Raw genomic sequence first — 20,885 nt, 5'->3', positions numbered from 1 at the left:
TTGGGACTTGCTGAGGCTCATAGGTAGTCAGTATGGACATGCATGCCAGAGGGCAGAGTTTCTTCCTCTATTCTGGACCCGCAGAACCCCTGGGCATAGGCTTCTGGGGAGTGCGGCAGGTATCTGGCTCTTGTGATTTATCTTACACATCTATTGAAGGGGTCACTGAACAAAGCAGTAGAGTTGTCTCCTCCCAAGAGGCAGAGAATCTCAGTCCTTCAGGAGACGGGAGCTTTCCCTTCATTTTCATGATCCCGATTTTGAAGAAACCTCTTTCTCCTTTCTTTCCTGAGTCCGTTTGAAAATGTCCAGAGCTAAAGAGCTCAGCCCTTTTGTTTCCACAGTGTGACCCATGTAGGTCAGTAGTTTTAGACTTGATCTCGGGGCCTGGGAGGCTCAAGTAAGTTGAGCATCTGCCTTTGGCTTGGGTCATGATCCCGAGGTCCTGGGATCTGACCCCTATAGAGCCTGCTTTTCCCTCTCCCCCTGCTCCTCCCCACCACCCTGCTGTGCTTTCTCTCCTTATCTCTCTCTCTCTCAAATAAATAAATGAATAAATAAATAAAAATCTTTATAGAATTGATCTCAAATCTGCCTCCCTCTGCTTTTATTCTCTGGTCCCACTCTTGTTCTTGGACATTTCCTGGGAGCCCATCACTGTCTGCTCTTTGCATAGGGATGAGGTAGGAGGTTCTTTGATGGGATAGACTGGAAGTGAGACTAGCAGGGGAGGAAAGTGTCCAGGTATCCATAATCTGGTCTATTGTCTGTCCCTGAGTGGCTCATCCTTTCTAGGCCCCCAACATCTCCAAGGTCCCTGGGAAGAGCAGCTGATCAAGGGTAGCTCACTTAGGCTCCTGCTTGCCATGCTTAGGCAGGGAGGTCAGCACTACATTCCCCCAAAGCCACGATTTGTTTTTGGTAGTAGGGTGACAGGCCAAGCGACCCCCCCATTAGTGACCCCCAGTGTTGGTCCCTCCCCCATACCCAGGACCTACGTGACCAGAACTAACAAGTGCCCTCTCATTCCTCCACAGGAGCTGATTGACCTCAAGATGCTTCAGTGCAAGAGAGTTGTCAATGGTGAGTGTGGTTCTGGTCCCAGGATTGTGTGTGCACCTGGTCAGGCCCAAGCAGCACTAACTAACCCTGCCCTTGCCTGGGGTGACTGTGTCCTTCCAGTGTGCTCCTTGTCTGGCTGCGTGATTTCGTGGATCATGTGCTCCCTTGACAATAGTCACTGCTATCCAGAAACTCTGACAAAAAGCCAGATGTGAAATAGGCTGAAAACACCTTCCACTCACAGGCTTGCAGGCCTAGAAATTAACAGGTTTCATAGTGGAGTAGTGGCCTTAAAAGCTTTGGGGTCAGGGTGGCTTCAGCATTGTTCTTGGTTCTGCCACTCTCTAGCTGTGACTTTGGGCAAGTCATATGACTTCTCTGCCTCCATTTCTTCAGCTGTAAAATGAAAATCAAAACCCCTGCTTTACTTAAATCGTAGAATTGGAGTGAGAATCAGTAAGATAAGGTGCATGTAAGTACTTTGCAATAGAAATGGTTGCGCTAAATTGTGGTTTTGCTTCTGCTTTATTGATGAGGCTGATTCTGTTTTGCTTAGAGTTGTGGTGTTGTTTGAGGTTTTTGAAATGTATACACATTTGTGAAATCTTAATATCAGTTCACCGGAAGTTATGACTCAATTTTGTCTTTAATTGTTTTAGATTTATATTTTTTGTTAAGAGAAGATCATTTTTACAGACCCATGTAACCTAGAAGATAAAAATCCCCCCTAATCTCATATTTGAAGAGGTAATCACTAAGAGGAATAATATATGATTTTTACATATTTAGTAAAGCATGTATATAAAAAAAGAGCATGTTTCTGTATATGCCCTTCCTTGGGATCATGCTCTGCATATTTTGCCCCTTACTTTTTTTCCTAAGATTTTATTTATTTATTTGACAGACAGCGATCACAAGTAGGCAGAGAGGCATGCAGAGAGAGTGGAGGAAGCAGGCTCCCTGCTGAGCAGAGAGCCCGATGCGGGGCTCGATCCCAGGACCCTGGGATCATGACCTGAGCTGAAGGCAGAGGCTTTAACCCACTGAGCCACCCAGGTGCCCCTAAAGATTTTATTTATTTATTTCACAGAGAGAGAGAGAGACAGTGAGAGAGGGAACGCAAGCAGGAGGGGTGGGAGAGGGGGAAGCAGGCTTCCCACCAAGCAGGCACCCCGATGCGGGTCTCAATCTCAGGACCCGGGGATCATGACCTGAGCCGAAGGCAGACGCTTAATGACTGAGCCACCCAGGTGCCCTTACCCCTTACCTTTTTTTACTAGGACCTTTTCCCATGTTGGTACCTACTGGTAACTATGTGGGAATTGATTTCATCAGTGCTTTTAACGGGGTTTCCAGTATTTTGCTGTTATAAATAAAGCTGTAGTATAAACACACAAAGTTTTTGTGGTTCTTCTCTCAGACTTCCTCCTGCCAGTCATGAGCCTGTGCTGCTGGAATTCACTTCCATTGCCTCTGCCAACAGGTCACCACTTGGCCCCTCCCTTTTTAATCTTCTAATCTGTTTAGTGCTGGGTTGATAATAACAGCTTCCATTTATGGAAGTGCTTTACGTGTATTAAAATTTCATTTATTTCTCAGAACAAATACACAGGGTAGGCGTCGTCTCCCATCTGCCATGTTGGATCTCTTTCATGTGGCAGTCATCTTTGAAAACTAATAATGGTAGCATGTACTGTGGAGCTTTATTATGAAGAACATATGAAATTCTTGTTATTTGCAGTAGTTATGTTCTATAAAGTTGCTTCAAACACCAAATTAGCGAATACTGAACCATTGCCCTCAGGGGAAATACGAGCGAGCCTCGGGTCACAACATTGTCACTAACAGATCAGTACATAACCTTGTTTTGTGTGTGTTTCTATTTAAACATTGAACTCACAGCCAGCAGTACTCTAATTTCATGTTTGGACAAAGGTTTAACGTGGATTTTCTCCCAGGGCACCTCACACCCTTCTTGTGCTTAGGAGCCCTAGATAGCACTTTGGCTCTGTGCTTGCAGCCATTTTCAACAGTGAGAGCAACAAAAGCAAATGCAAAAAAAAAAAAAAAGACATTAAATATACTATCATATGGACACTTATTTACAGTGTGAGAGCTGAAACAAGAAGGTAGAGCCTCGCCTTGTTTGACTTCAGCTGGGAAGGCATGCATCAGGTGACTGACTTTTTTTGCAGTTCTGCGTATGTCTGTGAATGACCACGAAAATGCCATGAGTGTTGATTTTGGGGTTACAGATACGTTTTGGTAGGCAGGCAAATTTGCAAGTACGTAAGTACACATAATGAGGGTTGACTGTGATGGAGGAATCTGTACTGACAGTCCCTAGCACATGGTAATTAATTAAGAAACAGCAACTTTCCTCAACTTCAGAATGACCTGTGGGAAAATTTGGGCCGAATCTGAAACACAGACAAGGTTCCATGTATATACATTTTTTTTACAGCATTTTAAAATTATGCAATATAAACACTACTCCAGGGAAATGCATAAAACACAAGCATGCAGTGTGACAGATAACTGTAAAGCAACCAGCCTGTAACTCCCGTCACCTCAGTCAGGGACTAGGACATCACCCGCACCTCGGAGATCTCCATGTGCACACTGGCTTCTTTGAAGAATTGTTACTTCCAGCATCCCTTTTTCTCCTTCAAAGTGATATTTTTGCCGTGTTTTTTTTTTTTTTTTAAGATTTTATTTATTTATTTGACAGAGATCACAAGTAGTCAGAGAGAGGAGGAAGCAGGCTCCCTGCTGAGCAGAGAGCCCGATTCGGGGCCCGATCCCAGGACTCCGGGATCATGACCTGAGCCGAAGGCAGAGGCTTTAACCCACTGAGCCACCCAGGCGCCCCCTTTGCCGTGTTTTCTTGCAGGGATTAGGGCTAGGTTGAACTTGCTTCTTCACGGGGTGTCCCGGCATGTCTGTGTTTTCTTGCAGAGGTGCTCAGCACAGTGGACTTTGTCGCCCCTGATGACCGGGTAGTCTTCCGCACCTGCGAAAGAGAACAGAGCCGGGTTGTCTTCCAGATGGTATGAGATCCCCAGGGGCTGAGTGCCCTCTCAAGGGTTACTCATCCTTCAGTGCCTGGGCTCCGTTGCATAGTGGTGGTTCCCTGAGACTCTGCTTTAATGTTTTCCAAAGAGTTGTTCATGAGTGTTCACACTGTCAGAGACCGTTAAAGGAAATCAAGCTCTGGTACCCTGTGACATGCCTCCGGGGTCAAATATAACCCCCTTTTTTGTAGGAATTGTCTGTTTGGCATGACTTCTGTATTTTTAACCCAATAAAACTGGTTATTCAATTCATGTTCTTTGTTTTTGTACAGTCTGTATATTTCCCGTAGAAAGAAAACTAGGTTTCCTCAAGAGCAGTTAATTTACATTAGGCTCGTAATGACTCTATAGTGCTCTTCTCTCACTTTGGGCATTTCTTAGTACTTTTTCAGAAATAGGTTCTGCATGATATTTATGTTTTTTAAAAAATGGTAATAACAATGGGTAGACATATGATAAAGCAAATATAGCAAAATATTAATTTTAGCATATAAGCAGTGAGTTTGGGAATGAATATAATTTTGTCAGCTCTTTTTGTATGTTAGGAAGTAATCACAGCACCGAGGATGTTTTCTAGGCCTTCCAGGTTCAATTTTCACCTCCGACAGTGAGCTAGTTCAGTGGGCTGGCTGTTGAATAGAAGAATGCCAGCCAGACTGTACTTGCTGAAGTCCGTGTGCATGTGCACACACGTACATGGTGTGCATAGAGGTGTTTGTGCATCTGTGCTCATATACCTGTGTCAGGGATGGTGCCTGATGGAGCCTCTTTTGTTCCCAGGGGACTTCAGATGCAGAGCGAGCCCTTGCCGTGGCCAGACTTGTGTAAGTTCTTCCCTTGTTGGGACTGCCTTTGCTTCTCCTGTGGGCTGTGGAGCTTTACTATTTTTGGTGACCTTGGAGGCGAGCACCTTATGTTTCTTAGTGCTCTACCTTCTCTTTCCAGGTTAACAGTGTCTGGTTTTTTTTCCCTCTGTTTTGGCATCTGAGGGCTGGCCTGGGACTCATGTACCCATTGTACCCACATCCCAGATAATCTCTGTTCAGGCCACTCTTTTTTAGTGTTTATTCATGAAGCTCCCTTTCCAGGGATTCTTGTGACTATGAGCCCTAAGGTTTTGAAGTGTAGGGAAGTGTAGTCATGAAGTGTAGGGAAGGGTTATTGCTCCCTAAATTAACAAAGGCAGGAGAGTACTATGGTTAAGGAGATGGGCTTTGGAGTTAGACAGACCTGGGTTGGATTTCTGGGTTGCTGCTTGCTGAATGACCTTACATAAGTTACTAACCATACTTCAACTAGGAGAACTTAGTTTCTTTATCTAGGAAATGAGACCGATAGTACTACCTACCTCTGGCATTATATGTGACGGTAAGTGAGATAATGCACGTAAATGTCTTCACAGTATATGGCACGTAGTGAGTGATTAATGTTAGCTATTAATTACATTAGTGCTGGGAAGGAATTCAGGCATTAGCTACAGACTGTTAACTGTATACACACCAGAAGATGAGCTAACGGTCCTTTCCATATCTGAAAATTGTTTGGAGTAAGCCAGCTGTGCAGCCCAGCAAGCAAAGGCACTCCTGTAGCTTCTACTAGAGCCAGTGGTCTGGGAAGGTGCTCTTGTACTCATGTCACTTCTTTTTATTTTTTATTTATTTTTTAAAAAATATTTTATTTATTGGGGTGCCTGGGTGGCTCAGTGGGTTAAAGCCTCTGCCTTCGGCTCATGATCCCAGGGTCCTGGGATCGAGCCCCGCATCAGGCTCTCTGCTCAGTGGGGAGCCTGCTTCCTCCTCTCTCTGCCTGCCTCTCTGCCTACTTGTGATCTCCCTGTCAAATAAATAAAATCTAAAAAAAAAAAAAATTTTATTTATTTGTTTGAGAGAGAGACAGTGAAAGAGAGCATGAGTGAGGAGAAGGTCAGAGGGAGAAGCAGACTTCCCGTGGAGCTGGGAGCCCGATGCAGGACTCGATCCCGGAACTCCAGGATCATGACCTGAGCCGAAGGCAGTCGTCCAACCTACTGAGCCACCCAGGCGTCCCAACTCGTGTCACTTCTGTGTGTTGACAAATGGCTTTTACTACCCCAGTCAGAACTGGAACTCTGGGATCAAGTTCAGTGGGACTGTCCCTCAGTATTTGGATTATCTGATATAATTCCCAAATAGCAAAGTCCTCTACAACTAGTCCTTTGTAGATATTTGCATACAATATGCTCTACCTCTTGAACTCTTCTTGGGCAAGGCAATTGTACCTTTCAGAGACCAGTTTTTTCACCTTCTGTCACTGAGGGTTGGTATATTTAATAGGGCCAGGGCAATGTAGGAGGTTCATGAGCACAGATCCATGCCTTTGACTCTAAATTCTCTCCTAAAGTTGGATCTTTATTATCTTTTCTACTTCATGTTTTCCCAGGGAAAATGATGTGGCTGGTATTGATGTAAACATGGGCTGTCCAAAAGAGTATTCCACCAAGGTAAACTGATTTCCTTATATGCCTTACAAACATAGGGTACAGAGTAAAGGCAACTAACAAGACGTTACCTGACTCTGGACTAGATCCTATACTAGATGGAGAAAATGCTCAAAAGGATATTCTTAGGTTCACTGCCAAAATTGGATTATGGACCATAGCAAATTAGCTAAAAATATTGTATCAGTATAACTTTTGAAGTTGATAATTCTTCTATGGTTTTGTTAGAATATCTCTATTCTTTTTCTTTTTTTAAAAGATTTTATTTTTTTGTGGGGCACCTGGGTGGCTCAGTCACTTAAACATCTGCCTTCGGCTCAGGTCATGATCCCAGGGTCCTGGGATCGAGTCCCATATTGGCTCCCTGCCCAGCAGGGAGTGTGCTTATTTCTCTGCTCACCACTGCCCACCACTGCTTCCATGTGCACACTTAAATAAATAAATAAATAAACTAAAATAAAGATTTTTTATTTTTATTTTTAGAATTTTTCTTAGAGAAAGAGAGAGAGCGGGGGAGGGGGAGGTGTAGCAGAGGGAGAGAGAGAATCCTAAGCAGTTTCCACGCCCAGTGGAGAGCCCAACGTGGGCTCGATCTCACAACCCTGAGATTATGACCTTAGTCCAAATCAAGAGTTGGATGTTCAACCAACTGAGCCACCCAGGTACGCCTAAAGATTTTTTTTTTAGGATTTATCTATTTATTTTAGAGGGAGAGAGTGAGAAAAAATATATGGGGGGAAAGGGAAGAGGAGAGGGAGAGGAGAATATCAAGCAGACCCTGCTGAGCATGGAGCCAATGTAGGGCTTGATCCCATGACCCTGAGATCATAACCCAAGCTGAAATCAAGGGTCAGACACTTAACCGACTAAGCTACCCAGGCACCCTGTCCCTAAAGATTTTATTTTTAAGTAATCTCTATACCCAGTGTGGGGCTCAAACTCACAACCCTGAGATTGGAGTCACACACTCTACTGACTAAGTCAGCCAGGTGCCTCAAGAATATCTGTATTTTTAGAAAATACACAAATACTTACTTGTAAAGGGCTATGATGCAATGTGACTTACCTGTAAATGGTTCAGGAAAAATTTTATTTGCATACACATACATACCTAAATAAACACAAAGCACTCATGCCTGACTAATTAATGATGTAAATGTTAAAAGAAAAAATTATGAACAGGGGTTTGTTTTTTTCTTGAATAAAACCGAGATGTACTTTAAAAAAAATAGAGGATGCAATGCTTGTGTTCCCTTCGTCATTATCAGAAGATCAGAGCAGAGTGCTGGGGCAGCTCGGAAAAAGGAGTGGGAAGGCAGCCCTTAAACGGAGTATCTTCTAGGGAAATGTGGTCCTTGATGATGATCGGGGACCCTGCAGGCAGAGGGAGTGGACGAGCAGGGGCCCGGCAAGGCCAGGATGTGGTAGAGGCAGAGAATCTTGATTTGACTCGAGAGTTGGGGAGTAGAAGACGAAGAGGAAGCAGAGGAGCACAGGATTGAAAATGTTGGTTAGGGCCAGATTAGCTGAACTTGGACTTCTTTTTTTTTTTTTTTTTTTTTTAAGATTTTATTTATTTATTTGACAGAGATCACAAGTAGGCAGAGAAGCAGGCAGAGAGAGACGGGGAAGCAGGCTCCCTGCTGAGCAGAGAGCCTGATGCGGGTCGATCCCAGGACCCTGAGATCATGACCTGAGCCAAAGGCAGAGGCTTAACCCACTGAGCCACCCAGGCGCCCCTGAACTTGGACTTCTGATATTTCTAGCCTTTTGGAACAGAGAAGCCATGTGATCAGAAACTTAGTTTCCTTCCCCAGGGGAAACTAGACTAGTTTCTTTGTGTGTCTTTCCAAATATATTCTGTGATAGAAATACTATTTTGAAAGCCAGGTCCGGTAGATTCGAGTGGAAATGGGCTAGGGGTAGGGACATGGATTTAGGAGATGAGTATCCTGGGTCCGTAGTGGAGACAGAGGATGGAGAGAGGAGAAGTGAAGCTGGAGCAGCATTTGATAGGGACTTGGGTGGCAGCTGACTAGACTGGGTGTGGGGAGGTGGGGTGAGTGTTTGGGTAGAGGGAGGAAAGACCAGCACAGCAGCCAGGAGGACAGTTTGTCTTCAACGTGATTGGGACTGCTGGAGGAAGAACGTGTTTGGGGCAGATAACAAGGACAGCTTCGGGTTGGCTGCATGTGAGGCACCAGAAGGAGTTCCGTGGGGCTGCTGCTGAGAAGCTCATCACAGGATGTGCGGTCAGGGTCTGCAGTGTAGACATAGCAGATGTCCCCCTGGGTCCACTGCCCAGAGTCAGCCCCTCTGCTCCCTGGAGTTATGTGGCTTGGGGACTTTGGCTTTAGGCCAGGAGACAAAAGATTACTTGAAGTGAAGTCTTTTGGATACTTGAAAACCACAGGGCCTTGTAGACAGTTATTTCAAGGAATTATGGAGGTTTGAAATTGTCGATGAGGAGTGGAAAACTTGGGACCTTGTTTTGCCATCTTCTAATTACTCCTTTGTGCTTCTGAGAGATGTAAGGAACAGAGTTTAAATTATTGGCATAATTAATCTCCCTGATACATTGTGGAATGGAAAAGCAAGGAGCCAAATTAGATACCGTATACCACCATTTATATATGAAGGATGAGGGATGGATGTTTACATATGTTTACATTTCTCTTCATAGAATATATTTGGAAAGACACACAAGAAACTAGTGACACTGGTTTTCCCTGGGGAAGGAAACCAAGTTTTTATTTGGTTTGGCATAAGGAATAAATTCCCACTGTAGGGGTGCTCCTCAAAATAGCTAACATCTGGCACGGAACTGGGCCTGACCAGTCAGAACAGATACTACCAGTATGCTATACCAGTACATAGCCCGTGAAGAGCCACTCTCTTCTCTTCTCATGGTTCAAAAACTGAAGCCTTATAAAAGGTATAAATTGAAAAGTTTTCCATTTCCCAGGGAAGGAGAGTTCTTACTTTTTACCCTTTTGAACCTTTAACATTTTTAATGTGTTACGTATTCAAAAAAGCAAATAAGTTAAATAGGAAGGAAGGGAGGGAGGAAATACGAGTTGACAAAGCCATTGTTGTGGAAGGCCTGGATTTTAGATCCTGTGATTCCAGAAGGAAAGGCTGTGACTGTGTGTGAGTGGACAGCCGGAGCCAGGGTGGGTGGCTGGGGCCTCCTTAAGGCTTCTGAGGTTTGCATCTGTAGCCAAGGTGGGCCAGGGCTGCTGCCTCCTCTGCCTTCCCAGTTTCCTCTGACATGCAGGCTCTGGCTGGCCGAGTCTGCGGTGGTTCTGGGTTCTCTGATTCTAATCTGTCATCCTTAAAAATGAAATTAAGCTGTAATAAGTGAACATCAAACTTCTGAGCACATCCTGTGAGTTTTCATTAGTACCCAGTCTATGTACTGACAAAGGATTTATTTATTGGATTTGTTTTTCTCCCTTTACCTCATTTTTTAATGGGTTCATCTTTGGAAAGGTCTTCCCTTTTCCCGATTATTAAAGTAGTTCATACCGTTGTCCAGAACATGGTGAAAGCATAAAAAAAAGGACTAATCATCAATAATCCCACCATCAAGAGGGAGCTATTGTTAATGTCAAGATTTAAGTGGCTCCTTCAGTTGTTGGTTTCCACTAGCTGGGGCTTTTGCTAGAGCTTGACATTGGTCTGGAGCGTTGTTGCTGGCAGGGAAGAAGAACCTGGGCAAGATTTGCCAGTTATGTTCCTCTAAGTGGCTTTGCTGGCAGTGATGGTACCAAAACAAGTGTTGGGAGGATAGGACAAAGGTGTATTCAATCTCATTCCAAAGGGAAAAGGATTCATTGCCTTCTTAAGGGCTTGCCATATTGTGGGATTTAGTTTATTAAGACTCTAAGACCCTGGGTAGGGAATGGGCACTCCTGAGAAACAATTTTTGTGGCACCCACTTGTAGATAGATTTGTGGGTTTTGCAAAGAGGATCAGAGTGATGACTTTTAGAATTCATCCAACTCTGATCTCTGACATTATGGGCCTGGATGCTGCTTCCTCCTGCTTGACTAGAAGTGCTGATTGCCAGTGAAACTTGGCTGTGAGTGCCGGGGTGGTGCCCGCTTGCCACACCATGTTGCCGTACCACGGGGAAGGGAGCACCCTCCTCCAGCTATAAGAAGATCCTCTGTGTGCTTTTCCTTAGGGAGGAATGGGAGCTGCTCTGCTATCAGACCCTGACAAGATTGAGAAGGTAAGTCCTGCAGAAGTGAAAGTGGAGGTCCTTAAACATGCCTGGGAACTAGAGTCGTCTGGAACACATACCCACCCTCACTGCTGCCGCCCCCACCCAAGATTTAGTGAATCAGTTAATCCACCTGGAAAAAATTTTTTTTTGTTTGAAAAAAAATTTTTTAAGATGTATTTATTTGAGAGGTACCTGGGTGGCTCAGTCGTTTAAGCATCTGCCTCTGGCTCAGGTCCTGATCCCAGGGTCCAATGATCAAGCCCCACATCAGGCTCCTTGTTCAGTGGAGAGTCTGCTTCTCCCTCTCCCCCTCCCTGCTTGTGCTCTCTCTCCCTCACTCACTCTGTGTCAAATAAAAAGAAAAAAACTTTTTAAAAAGATTTATTGGGGCACCTGGGTGGCTTAGTGGGTTAAAGCCTCTGCCTTCGGCTCAGGTCGTGATCCCAGGGTCCTGGGATCGAGCCCCACATCGGGCTCTCTTCTCAGCAGGGGGCCTGCTTCCCTCTCTCTCTCTCTCTCTCTGCCTGCCTCTCTGCCTTTTTGTGATCTCTGTCTGTCAAATAAATAAATAAATAAAATCTTTAAAAAAAAAAAAGATTTATTTGAGAGAGAGAGAGCTCATGGGCGGGAGGGGCAGAGGGAGAAAGAGAGAATCTGAAGCAGACACTCTCTGCTGAGTGCGGAGTAATACAGGGCTTGATCTCACAACCCCCGAGATCATGACCTGAACTGAACCCAAGAGTTGGTTGCTTAACTAACTGCACCACCCAGGCACCACCCCGGCACCACCCCCACCTTTTTTTTAAAGTAAGCTCTGTGCCCACTGCGAGGCTTGAACTCATGACCCTGAGATTCAGAGTTGCATGCTCTACTGACTGAGTCAGCCAGGTGCCCCCGGAGTCTGGGAAATTTTCGAAAGGCTTCCCAGTCACCGTGACGTACAGCCAGCTTTGGGAACTCCAGAATGAGCATACAGCAGCCTTGGAGTTCCTCAAAAGTCCAGGGCTTAGGAACATGTGGACTGAGAGCCGGGGCCTTGAGGAGTATTTAGAACCTCCTCCATGTGGCCTGTGTCCCTTCTGAGAAGATCATGAGAGCATATGCCAGGCTACCTGTGGACTGTGGACAGACTCAGTGGCATTGTGGGTGGGGATGGCCTCTCCCCGGGGGCTTGCTGAGAGCAGCAGTGGGTCTCCTCCCTCCTGGTAGAGTCTGCCAGCAGCCTTTGAGAGCCGTCAGGCCAGTGTCGTGTGAGGCAAGCTGTACTTGGTCACCTCTGGTCCCCTTCCCTTGGCAATTCCAAAGGCCAGGTTTATGAGGCCCTGCGGACAGGTTGGCCTTTGCCACCCGTGTTGGGAGCTGCCAGGGCCTGTGTGACATTTTCTGCTACACCATACATACCTTTTACTTCTTTCTCAGTCCATCAGCTTTCTTTTGCTGCTCCTCTTAGCTCCTTTGTTTTCATTCTCCATTCCCACCGCCCTCTCTGGGCTTTAAGCCTCCTAGTGGCTCCCACAGGCTAGAGCAGCGGACTAACGTGCCACTAAGTAGAAGCTGCCGGTATCTGTGCCGGCTGCCGTGTCAGCAGCTCGACCGCGTGTACTCCTCCAGCCCTGCTGTCTTTCGGATCTGGGAAGACCAGTGTGTTGACGGCCTTGCTGCCTTTCCATTTTCCCATGTGCAGATAGGTACAAATACATATATCTATGTATATTCAGTTTGTTCCTCCAACCCCTTAACGTAGACGGGGAGACATTTGTTAATGTCTGTTTGATCAAGAATAATAAAACTAAAACACAGAGAGATAAAAGCAATTTGCTCAAGATTATGTAGCAAATAAGTAGCAGGCGGAGCTAAGGCTGGAGCCATGGTTTTGTGGCCCCTACCCCGGTTATCAGTTGTCCCCTCTTGATGGTATCTCAGTTTTAGGGTGCCTGGGTGTCATTTATAAGTGTCTCATCAGTAGATGTTTGGGCTTAGGAACCTCCAGTCAGACACCTCTGTGTGGGATGGAGTGGATTTGGACAACTGTGGATGTTAAATTCATCACCACACTTGGGGAGAGGGCCCCAGTGTGAGATGGTTTGGCTTCACAACATGTGCCCACAGACATTTTTGTTAACCCTGTCCTCCAGCCTCCTGGCTTCTCCCTCCCATACTGTTGGCTCAGTCTTCTCCACGGCCCCTCTTTGGATAAGGCACATTTTGTACATGAGGCAGCAGAGTTGCACTGCTCAGTTCATTCCATTCCTTTTCCATTTGGTGGAGTGGCTGGGTGGGCCTGGTTGGACTCGTGAATGGGGTTTGCCTCATGGAGGTTGCAGGCTTCCACGACAAAGCCAGATGGGACCCAAGAGTCGTGAACTGGATTAGATACATGTTCAAACTTGGCTGGCAGACTGGGTGACCTGGCTGAGAACTTTGTGAGTTTTTCCAGGCTGGTGTTTTAGGTCTATGGTTCTGTCTGTGGGAGCATTTCAGGACTGCCTGCAGAATTTTTTCAAAATAAAGATACTTGTTTGGGGTGATGAAAAATTTTAGAAATAGGTGCTGGTGATGGTTGTATAACATTGCAAATGTTATTAATGCTACTGAGTTATACACTTAGAAATGGAAAATTTTATATTATATATATCTTATTACAATAATAATAATAATAAGGATTCTATCTGTTGAAATTCTATAATACCCTTGGGGTGGATAGTGGTTGGGAAGGAGTATTAGTCTTTTGAAAAGGCTTGCTAGGTAACTCTGATGTACCCTCCCTAGATTAAGAACCTCATTTTTAGACTCTAGGTTAGTAATATCCCTTGCCCAAGATTTCCTGGGCCCCCCTGGCTGCCCAGGGCATTCCCCTGTGCATGGTACACTGGGGCTATGACTAACAGTTGGCAGGGGCAGGACTTGAACTCAGTTCCCGGTGATTCCCAAGCCTGTGCTCTCCCATCTTCCCTTCTACCCATTCTGCAACAACCAGGAGAGCTAAGAGTCTGCTTTTCCCGAGTCAGCTAGGAGATCTAGTGAGACAAGCCTGCCTGTGGGTATATGTGCAGTGTTATCTGTGTTATGAGCTTACCTCAGGTCCTTCTCCCCCACAGACTTTCACACCACAAGACAGGTGGTCCGACTTTGATCTGAGAGAGTTGAGTCCAGCAGGGTTTCATGCTAGAGCCTGGCCAGAAGCAGTCTCTATTCACCCGGTCCCCTTAATGTGACCCTTTGCAGGTGGCTGGGGATTTTGATTACTAATTTCCTTCCTGATTCTGAACACGCACAAGAAAAAGAAAGTGCTTAGAGCTACTTGGATGAAATACGGCAAAGGAAGTTCTGTAGAACAGAACTGGATCAAACCAGTTGATGTTGTTTTAGTCACCAAACATCAGCGGATTCTAAGTCAGCACTAGCAAAGGAAACTTCCAGAGATGGTACTGTCAGCCTGAAGGACAGGACTAGAGGGAGAATTTTTATCGTGTAAAAATTTATCAGTGGGTCTGGCAGTCGCCCACCGCACCCCACCCCCACCCCGCCAAAGGATGGTTGCCCCCTTCAGGCCTGCCAGAGGACCACAGGCCCAGTCCACCTCCTAGGGTGGCATCTGGGGATTTTCCTTCCTGCCAGTCCCTGGCATTTGTGCTTATTAGGCCAATAGGCCCTCCCTTGTCCATGATCTGTCTACCTGCCTTGTCAGCCCAGCCTGTTGGTCTACTGTCTTCTGGAGAGGTCTGTCTCTGCTTGGGCTGGAGAGAAAGCCCTCCTTGACTGGTTCTTGCAGTCTGGCTCTCTGCTGCCCCCACTTGTCGAGAACCAAGACTGACAGCAGCGGTCTGGGTGTCCCCTGTGCTCTGCTGGCAATCCAGTTCTTGAAAGAAGGCTCTTGAGGTGCTTGGGTGGCTCAGTGGGTTGGGCCTCTGCCTTCGGCTCAGGTCATGATCCTGGGGTCCTGGGATCGAGCCCCACATCGGGCTCTCTGCTTGGTGGGGAGCCTGCTTCCCTCCCTCTCTCTGCCTGCCTCTCTGCCTGCTTGTGATCTCTCTCTCTCTGTGTCAAATAAATAAATAAAATCTTTAAAAAAAAAAAAAAGAGAAAGAAAGAAGGCTCTTGGTCACCTTCCCTCCAACTTGCCTAGCCTGATTTTTTTTTTAAATTTTAAACATTATTATTCTAAAGTAATCTCTATATACCCAATGTGGGGCTTGAACTCGTGACCTCAAGATCAAGATTTGGATGCTCTACAACTGAGCCAGCCATGTGCCCTGAGCCTGAAATTTTTAGCAAGGGAAGAATATAGCCAGTGCGGCAGACGTTCATTGTCATCTGCATGTCTCTCGATCTCGGATTCATATGTGATCTGACTCTTTCCTGTGTGACTTCTTGATCTTTCTTTGAAGTCCTTTGCAATTACTGTGCAAATTAATACTTTTTAATGTGTTGAATATGTTGTCTTTTCCTTTGCCGATTTCACTTCTGTGTATCCAGCTCACCTAGAGAGAGGCATATGAGGGGAAAAAAAAGAGAGAGAGAGAGAAATAGAGAGAAGCTCATGAAGACAGGGCTCAGGCAGGACCTGTACAACCTTCCTGGCTCCCTCATTCGCCAGATCTTGGAACAGCACATGGAGAACATTGCTTTCAAGCAGGAAAGAAGCTTTCAGCCATGTCTTTTCAATCAGAATGAGGCCTCAGAATCATGTTGAGGAGGGAGGGTTTAAGCTGAACCTTTAAAAAAATTTTTTTTAAAAAGATTTTATTTATATGAGAGCACACACATGCAGTGGGGAGGGGTAGAGGGAGAGGGAGAAGCAGACTCCCTGCTGATCAGGGAGCCCGATGCTGGACTCAGTCCTGGGACCCCGGGATCATGACCTGAGCCAAAGGCAGACACTTAACCGACTGAGCCACCCAGGCGCCCCAGACTGAACCTTTTTTAAAAATTGAAAAGATTTTGTGGCTTTACTGAGAAATTGATGTACATCACTCTCTTAAGTTCAAGGCATACAAGCATGATGATTTGATTTACATATATTGTGAAATGGTTACCACAGTAGGCTTACCTGTATTCTGTATCCCTCATCTCATATGGATACAATAAAATGAAAATTTAAAAAACTCTTCTGAAACTAATGTCACATTGTGGGTCAACTGTACTTTAAGGATAAAAACAAAACTAAATGTGATGAGAACTCTTACGATCTGCACTTTTTTTTTTTAAGATTTTTTGTTTGTTTGTTTATTCATTTGAGACACAGAGAAAGAGAATGAGCAGGGGAGAGAAGCAGGGGGAGAGGGAGAAGCAGACACCTCGCTGAGCCAGGAGCCTAATGTGGAGCTCGATCCCAGGACCCTGAGATCATGAGCTGAGCTGAAGGCAGACGCTTAAGCATCTGAACCACTGAAGTGCCCCAAGATCTACTCTCTTTTTTTTTTTTTTAAAGATTTTATTTATTTATTTGACAGACAGAGATCACAAGTAGGCAGAGAGGCAGGCAGAAAGAGAGGGAGGAGGAAGCAGGCTCCCTGCTGAGCAGAGAGCCCGATGCGGGGCTCGATCCCAGGACCCTGGGATCATGACCCGAGCCGAAGGCGGAGGCTTTAACCCACTGAGCCACCCAGGTGCCCCAACTCTCTGGCTTATTTTATTAGCATAACACTTAAAGGTCCATCTGTGTTTTTTGCAAATGGTAGGATTTCTTCATTTCTTATGACTAAATGATATAGAGCCTTTTGAAAACACATATTCCTAAGGGACGCCTGGGTGGCTCAGTTGGTTAAGCAGCTGCCTTCGGCTCAGGTCATGATCCCAGCGTCCTGGGATCGAGTCCCACATTGGGCTCCTTGCTCGGCGGGGAGCCTGCTTCTCCCTCTGCCTGCCACTCTGTCTGCTTGTGCTCACTCTCGCTCCTCTCTCTCTCTCTCTCTCTCTCTGACAAATAAATAAATAAATAAATCTTTGAAAACACATATTCCTAAGCCCGGCCCGCTTAGGGACCCATTTAGGAAGTATAGGGTGGAATCTAAGGTTCTGTATTTCTTAGGCTGTCCAGAAGATTCTGATGTTTACCTGGCGAAGGATTACTGTGTTCTACGCAGGCATGCATGAAGATCCACTCATTCATCCACTTACCAAACATATGCACACCATGGTGTACCAGGCAAGGGGCTTCTGGTGCGGGGGTGCTAGTGTAGGAAAGGAAGGACACATACATGTGCATAGACTTGTCCATGCCATGGTGATGCACAGGTCTGTAGCACAGTTAATTAGTATGAGCATTGTGGTTGTTTTTCCAGAATAGTTTTTGTGTTTTCCTCTCTGCAGATCCTCAGCACTCTTGTCAAAGGGACACGCAGACCTGTGACCTGCAAGATTCGCATCCTGCCATCGGTAAGGATGGTGTTTTACATTTCAAGGTCCATTTTCTCTGGGTGTGTTGATTTGGGGGGTGGTGAATGATTCTCGAGGTGTTGAATTAGGTTTGGAGGAGGGGGTGGTGAACCCACTTTGGGAGCTGGCAGCTAGCTGTTCCCTCTGTAGCTTCAGTAACCACCCTGGGCTGTCCTCTTCCTCAGCTGGAAGATACCTTGAGCCTTGTGAAGCGGATAGAGAGGACTGGCATCGCTGCTGTCACAGTTCACGGAAGGTGAGTGGTTGTATATCTACTGACTGACTTGGAGGGGTTCTCAGCCGTCTTTTTTTTTTTTTTTTAAAGATTATTTATTTGAGAGACACAGAGAGATAGCAGGAGAGAGCATGAGTGGGGGTGGAGGGCAGAGGGAGTGGGAGAGGGAGAAGCAAGACTTCCAGCTGAGCAGGGAGCCCAACTCAGGGCTCTGTCCCAGGGCCCTGGGATCACGACCTGAAGGTAGACATTTAATGGACTGAGCCACCTAGGCACCCTGGTCCTCAGCCATCTTAACAATGCTTCTCCAGGGGCGCCTGGGTGGCTCAGCGGGTTAAAGCCTCTGCCTTCGGCTCAGGTCATGATCTCAGGGTCCTGGGATCGAGCCCCGCATCGGGCTCTCTGCTCGGCCGGGAGCCTGCTTCCCTTCCTCTCTCTCTGCCTGTCTCTCTGCCTATTTGTGATCTCTGTCTGTCAAATAAATAAATAAAATCTTTAAAAAAAAAAAAAAAAAAAAAAAAAACAATGCTTCTCCAGACCCCAGGGGACAGTGAACTTTTCTTCTACACATGCAGCCTACCTCTGCCTAGCTCTTTGACATCCTATAAGTCCTGAGGGCAGTCAAACCCTTTATAGGCTGGCATTCTTCTTTGTTTCATTCACTGAACACCTACTGGTGGTAGACACTGCACTGAGTTAAGGACAGAAGAAGAGGAAGACTGAGTTTAGAGACTCAAGGGGAAGAAGAAACGCCCATACCCTCAGGATGTGTAAATGGTAGAGATTGAGTGATAGGTTCAGAATTGTACCATGCAGCCCGGAAGTGGTGGAATTAGAACTCTGACTCTGAATCTCATTTTCTTTCCACTACGTTGGGCCATGGCTTCTCCCTTGAATGATCCCAGGCAGATGGCTGTTCTTTTAAAGGCACTGTCTCTTTTGTCTGCCCTTGTTGGACTGCCAGCTGTCACAATGACTACTTGAAACAGCCCTTGTATCTATAGCTAATGTGCTGTCTTCTGGGAGCTGACGTGTTGCTGACAGCTGCTTTTGGTTTCCCAAGCCGTTTTGCTCCCTGTGTCTACGATGTGCTTTTGTACATCCCAGGTGAACAGACTTTGACCAGAGTGACCCGCCTTCTCTGAGTGTTACTCCTTTTGGGTTCAGGGATCTTGTTGGAACAGCCCACTGCTTGCTGGTTGTTTCTATTCCAGCATTTCAGGCAAGTGAACCCATAACTCCCAACAGGGAAAAGAGAAAAGCAGAGCTGTGTGGGTTGAAGCCAGTAGGGGGCGGTGAAAGGCCATACATATGTACACCCATGCCCCTACCTGCCACAGCAGGCTCTAGGCTCAGGCTGCCTGGTTTGGGCTTCTGGCTCTGCTGCTTGTTGGCTGTGTATCCTTGTACCAATCACTTAACCTCTCTGAGTACCACATTCCTCATTTGGAAATTAAAATAATTTCTGCTTTATAGGGTTGTCTTGAGGCTTTTATGAGATCGTGAATATATAGCCTTGGCACGGTGCCTGGCGTATGGTATTCTCTGAATAAATATAGCTATTCCTTTTTGCCAGTAGTTGGAAACACCAGGAAGACAGATCTGGGTGCGTTTCAAGAAGGGCCTTCAGGCCATCAAAGCTGTTGAGGATGGACTAGACTGGCTGCTGGGGTTGTGGGGAGGTGGAGGTGGAAGAGGGGTTGACAGGCCTTCTGAGGTCCTGTGGCCCCTGACCCTTCTATTGAGGAGTATACCAAAAGGGATGGGCCCAGGCAAGACCTGAGCAAGAGCTGTCTGGTCACCCATCTCTTTTGCTTGTTCCTGAGCACAACTTAGATCAGAGCTCACTTCAGTATCCCTAAGACGGACTCATACACAAGAACTTCTTGCAGTTAACCTTGGAAAGAGGGACCCCAGGCTGTGGTCCTTCCTTGCTGGGGCTCGTTGTGACAGCCATGATCTGTGGCTTGTCCTGGTTGCTGGGTCTACCCTGTGCCAGGTACCTTTCCCCAGGATCAGCTGCCCAACTTGGCCTCAACATAGACAGCTGTGTGGGAGTGGCCAGTCTGAGGGCAGCAGCTGTTCCCAGTCTCCTAGGGAGGGCAGGGCCGGGACAGTAGAGGCAGCATTCTTATAGCACTGTTCCTCATCTCTGGCAGAGGTGAGGAGAAGCCAGGGAAAGGCGGTGTGACCTTGGGAGCCAGGCCACCTCTGCAGCCATGCCTCACCTGCCGGCCTGTAAGGCTGGACTTGCCTTCCCAGCAGGGGCTAATGCTGCTCCTGCCCCTTACAACAGAGGTCATGGAGAGACGTCCTCTGCAGTCCAGAACCCTGTTCTTTATGGCCACGTGTCCTTCCTGAGGTTCAGCAGGGAGGACAGTAGGGTTTGACTAAGGTAAACTGTTTGAACCATGACACGGCCTCAGCCCTCGGCCCCATCTTTTTTCTTTATTTCCAAGGAAGCGGGAGGAACGACCTCAGCACCCTGTCAGCTGTGAAGCCATCAAAGCCATTGCTGAAGCCCTCTCCATTCCTGTCATAGCCAAGTAAGCCTCTCTTCTTCATCATTTAGTGTTTTATGCTCCACCTCACTCTGGGGGATTTGAGCTGACATACAAAAAGTGGACAGAGGTAGTATTAAAAAATGATCTAAGGGAAAAGGAAAAAAGGTGGGGCAAAAAATGAGGCTGGGCATGAGGTTGAAAAGTCTGTATCATGTCCCCTGGCCTCTGGTGAGTGGCTGATGTAGATGTGCAGCAGGCAGGGCGTTCTGATAGAGGGGTTGAGATAAGGGAGTGTTCAGGGGACCGGGAGAGTGAGAAGGCGGCCCCCGCAGCAGGCCCCGGGCAAAGTGATGTCACACCCAGAGTTAGGTATGCAGGGTGTAGGGTGAGTAGTCCCAAGCCAGAGTGTACAGAGGTATGGTTAGGGGGCAAAAGGCAGGTCACAGTTCAAAGCATTCTGGGCAGCTACAGGACCAGGAGCGGAGACATTTGTGAGGCACGAATGACCAGCCTGGAGGCTTAATAGTAAGACAGTGTCCAGTTGTCACTGGGGAGCTGGCTCTGTGGGCCAGTTGGGATCCAGTGGAGCCTTGCACCTTAGGAGGGCACAGAGCCTGAGGACAGGATGGGCACAGAGAAGTTCCAAAGCCCCAAAGCCCTGACAAAAGGCACACCTGACTGGTGGGAAGGAGGGAGGGAGATAAGGTTGGGGTCTTAGCCAGGCCTGGTTGTCGCTAGGCCAAGGACTTGTAGGAGTGGCTTGGAGAGGGTAGGGCTACTTGAGAGCCCGGATCCTGCTGCTGCTGCTGCCACCCAAGGGTCTTCCCCACGGTACGTAAAACGCTGTCTCTGGATTGAGGCTGTCACTTGACTTCTAGTGGAACGGATGCAAACGCGGTTTCCAAGGGGGCCCTTGGGGCCTCAG

At 46.8% G+C, this 20,885-nt stretch overlaps 1 protein-coding gene across 3 annotated transcripts in view; it reads left to right on the top strand.

Annotated features, from left to right (window-relative positions):
• Window positions 1-20,885, top strand: part of DUS2 (dihydrouridine synthase 2) — a 51,272-nt gene that overhangs the window by 23,248 nt on the left and 7,139 nt on the right. For 2 of the 3 annotated variants that reach the window (XM_080827950.1, XM_080827951.1), the window contains 8 exons: window positions 1,038-1,083; window positions 4,021-4,112; window positions 4,917-4,960; window positions 6,555-6,615; window positions 10,802-10,849; window positions 17,156-17,221; window positions 17,407-17,477; window positions 19,916-20,002. In XM_080827950.1, coding sequence (XP_080684076.1) covers window positions 1,038-1,083; window positions 4,021-4,112; window positions 4,917-4,960; window positions 6,555-6,615; window positions 10,802-10,849; window positions 17,156-17,221; window positions 17,407-17,477; window positions 19,916-20,002 — 515 coding nt within the window. Of the gene's footprint in view, window positions 1-1,037; window positions 1,084-4,020; window positions 4,113-4,916; window positions 4,961-5,491; window positions 5,505-6,554; window positions 6,616-10,801; window positions 10,850-17,155; window positions 17,222-17,406; window positions 17,478-19,915; window positions 20,003-20,885 lie in introns of those variants that run through there. The other variant, XM_080827952.1, reaches the window with a different exon arrangement.

The sequence above is a fragment of the Martes martes genome, assembly GCF_963455335.1.
Source record: "Martes martes genome assembly, chromosome: 17".
In the NCBI taxonomy this organism is placed as follows: domain Eukaryota; kingdom Metazoa; phylum Chordata; class Mammalia; order Carnivora; family Mustelidae; genus Martes; species Martes martes.
Note: the sequence above shows the minus strand (reverse complement) of the source record. Positions and strands in the feature narration are given on the sequence as shown.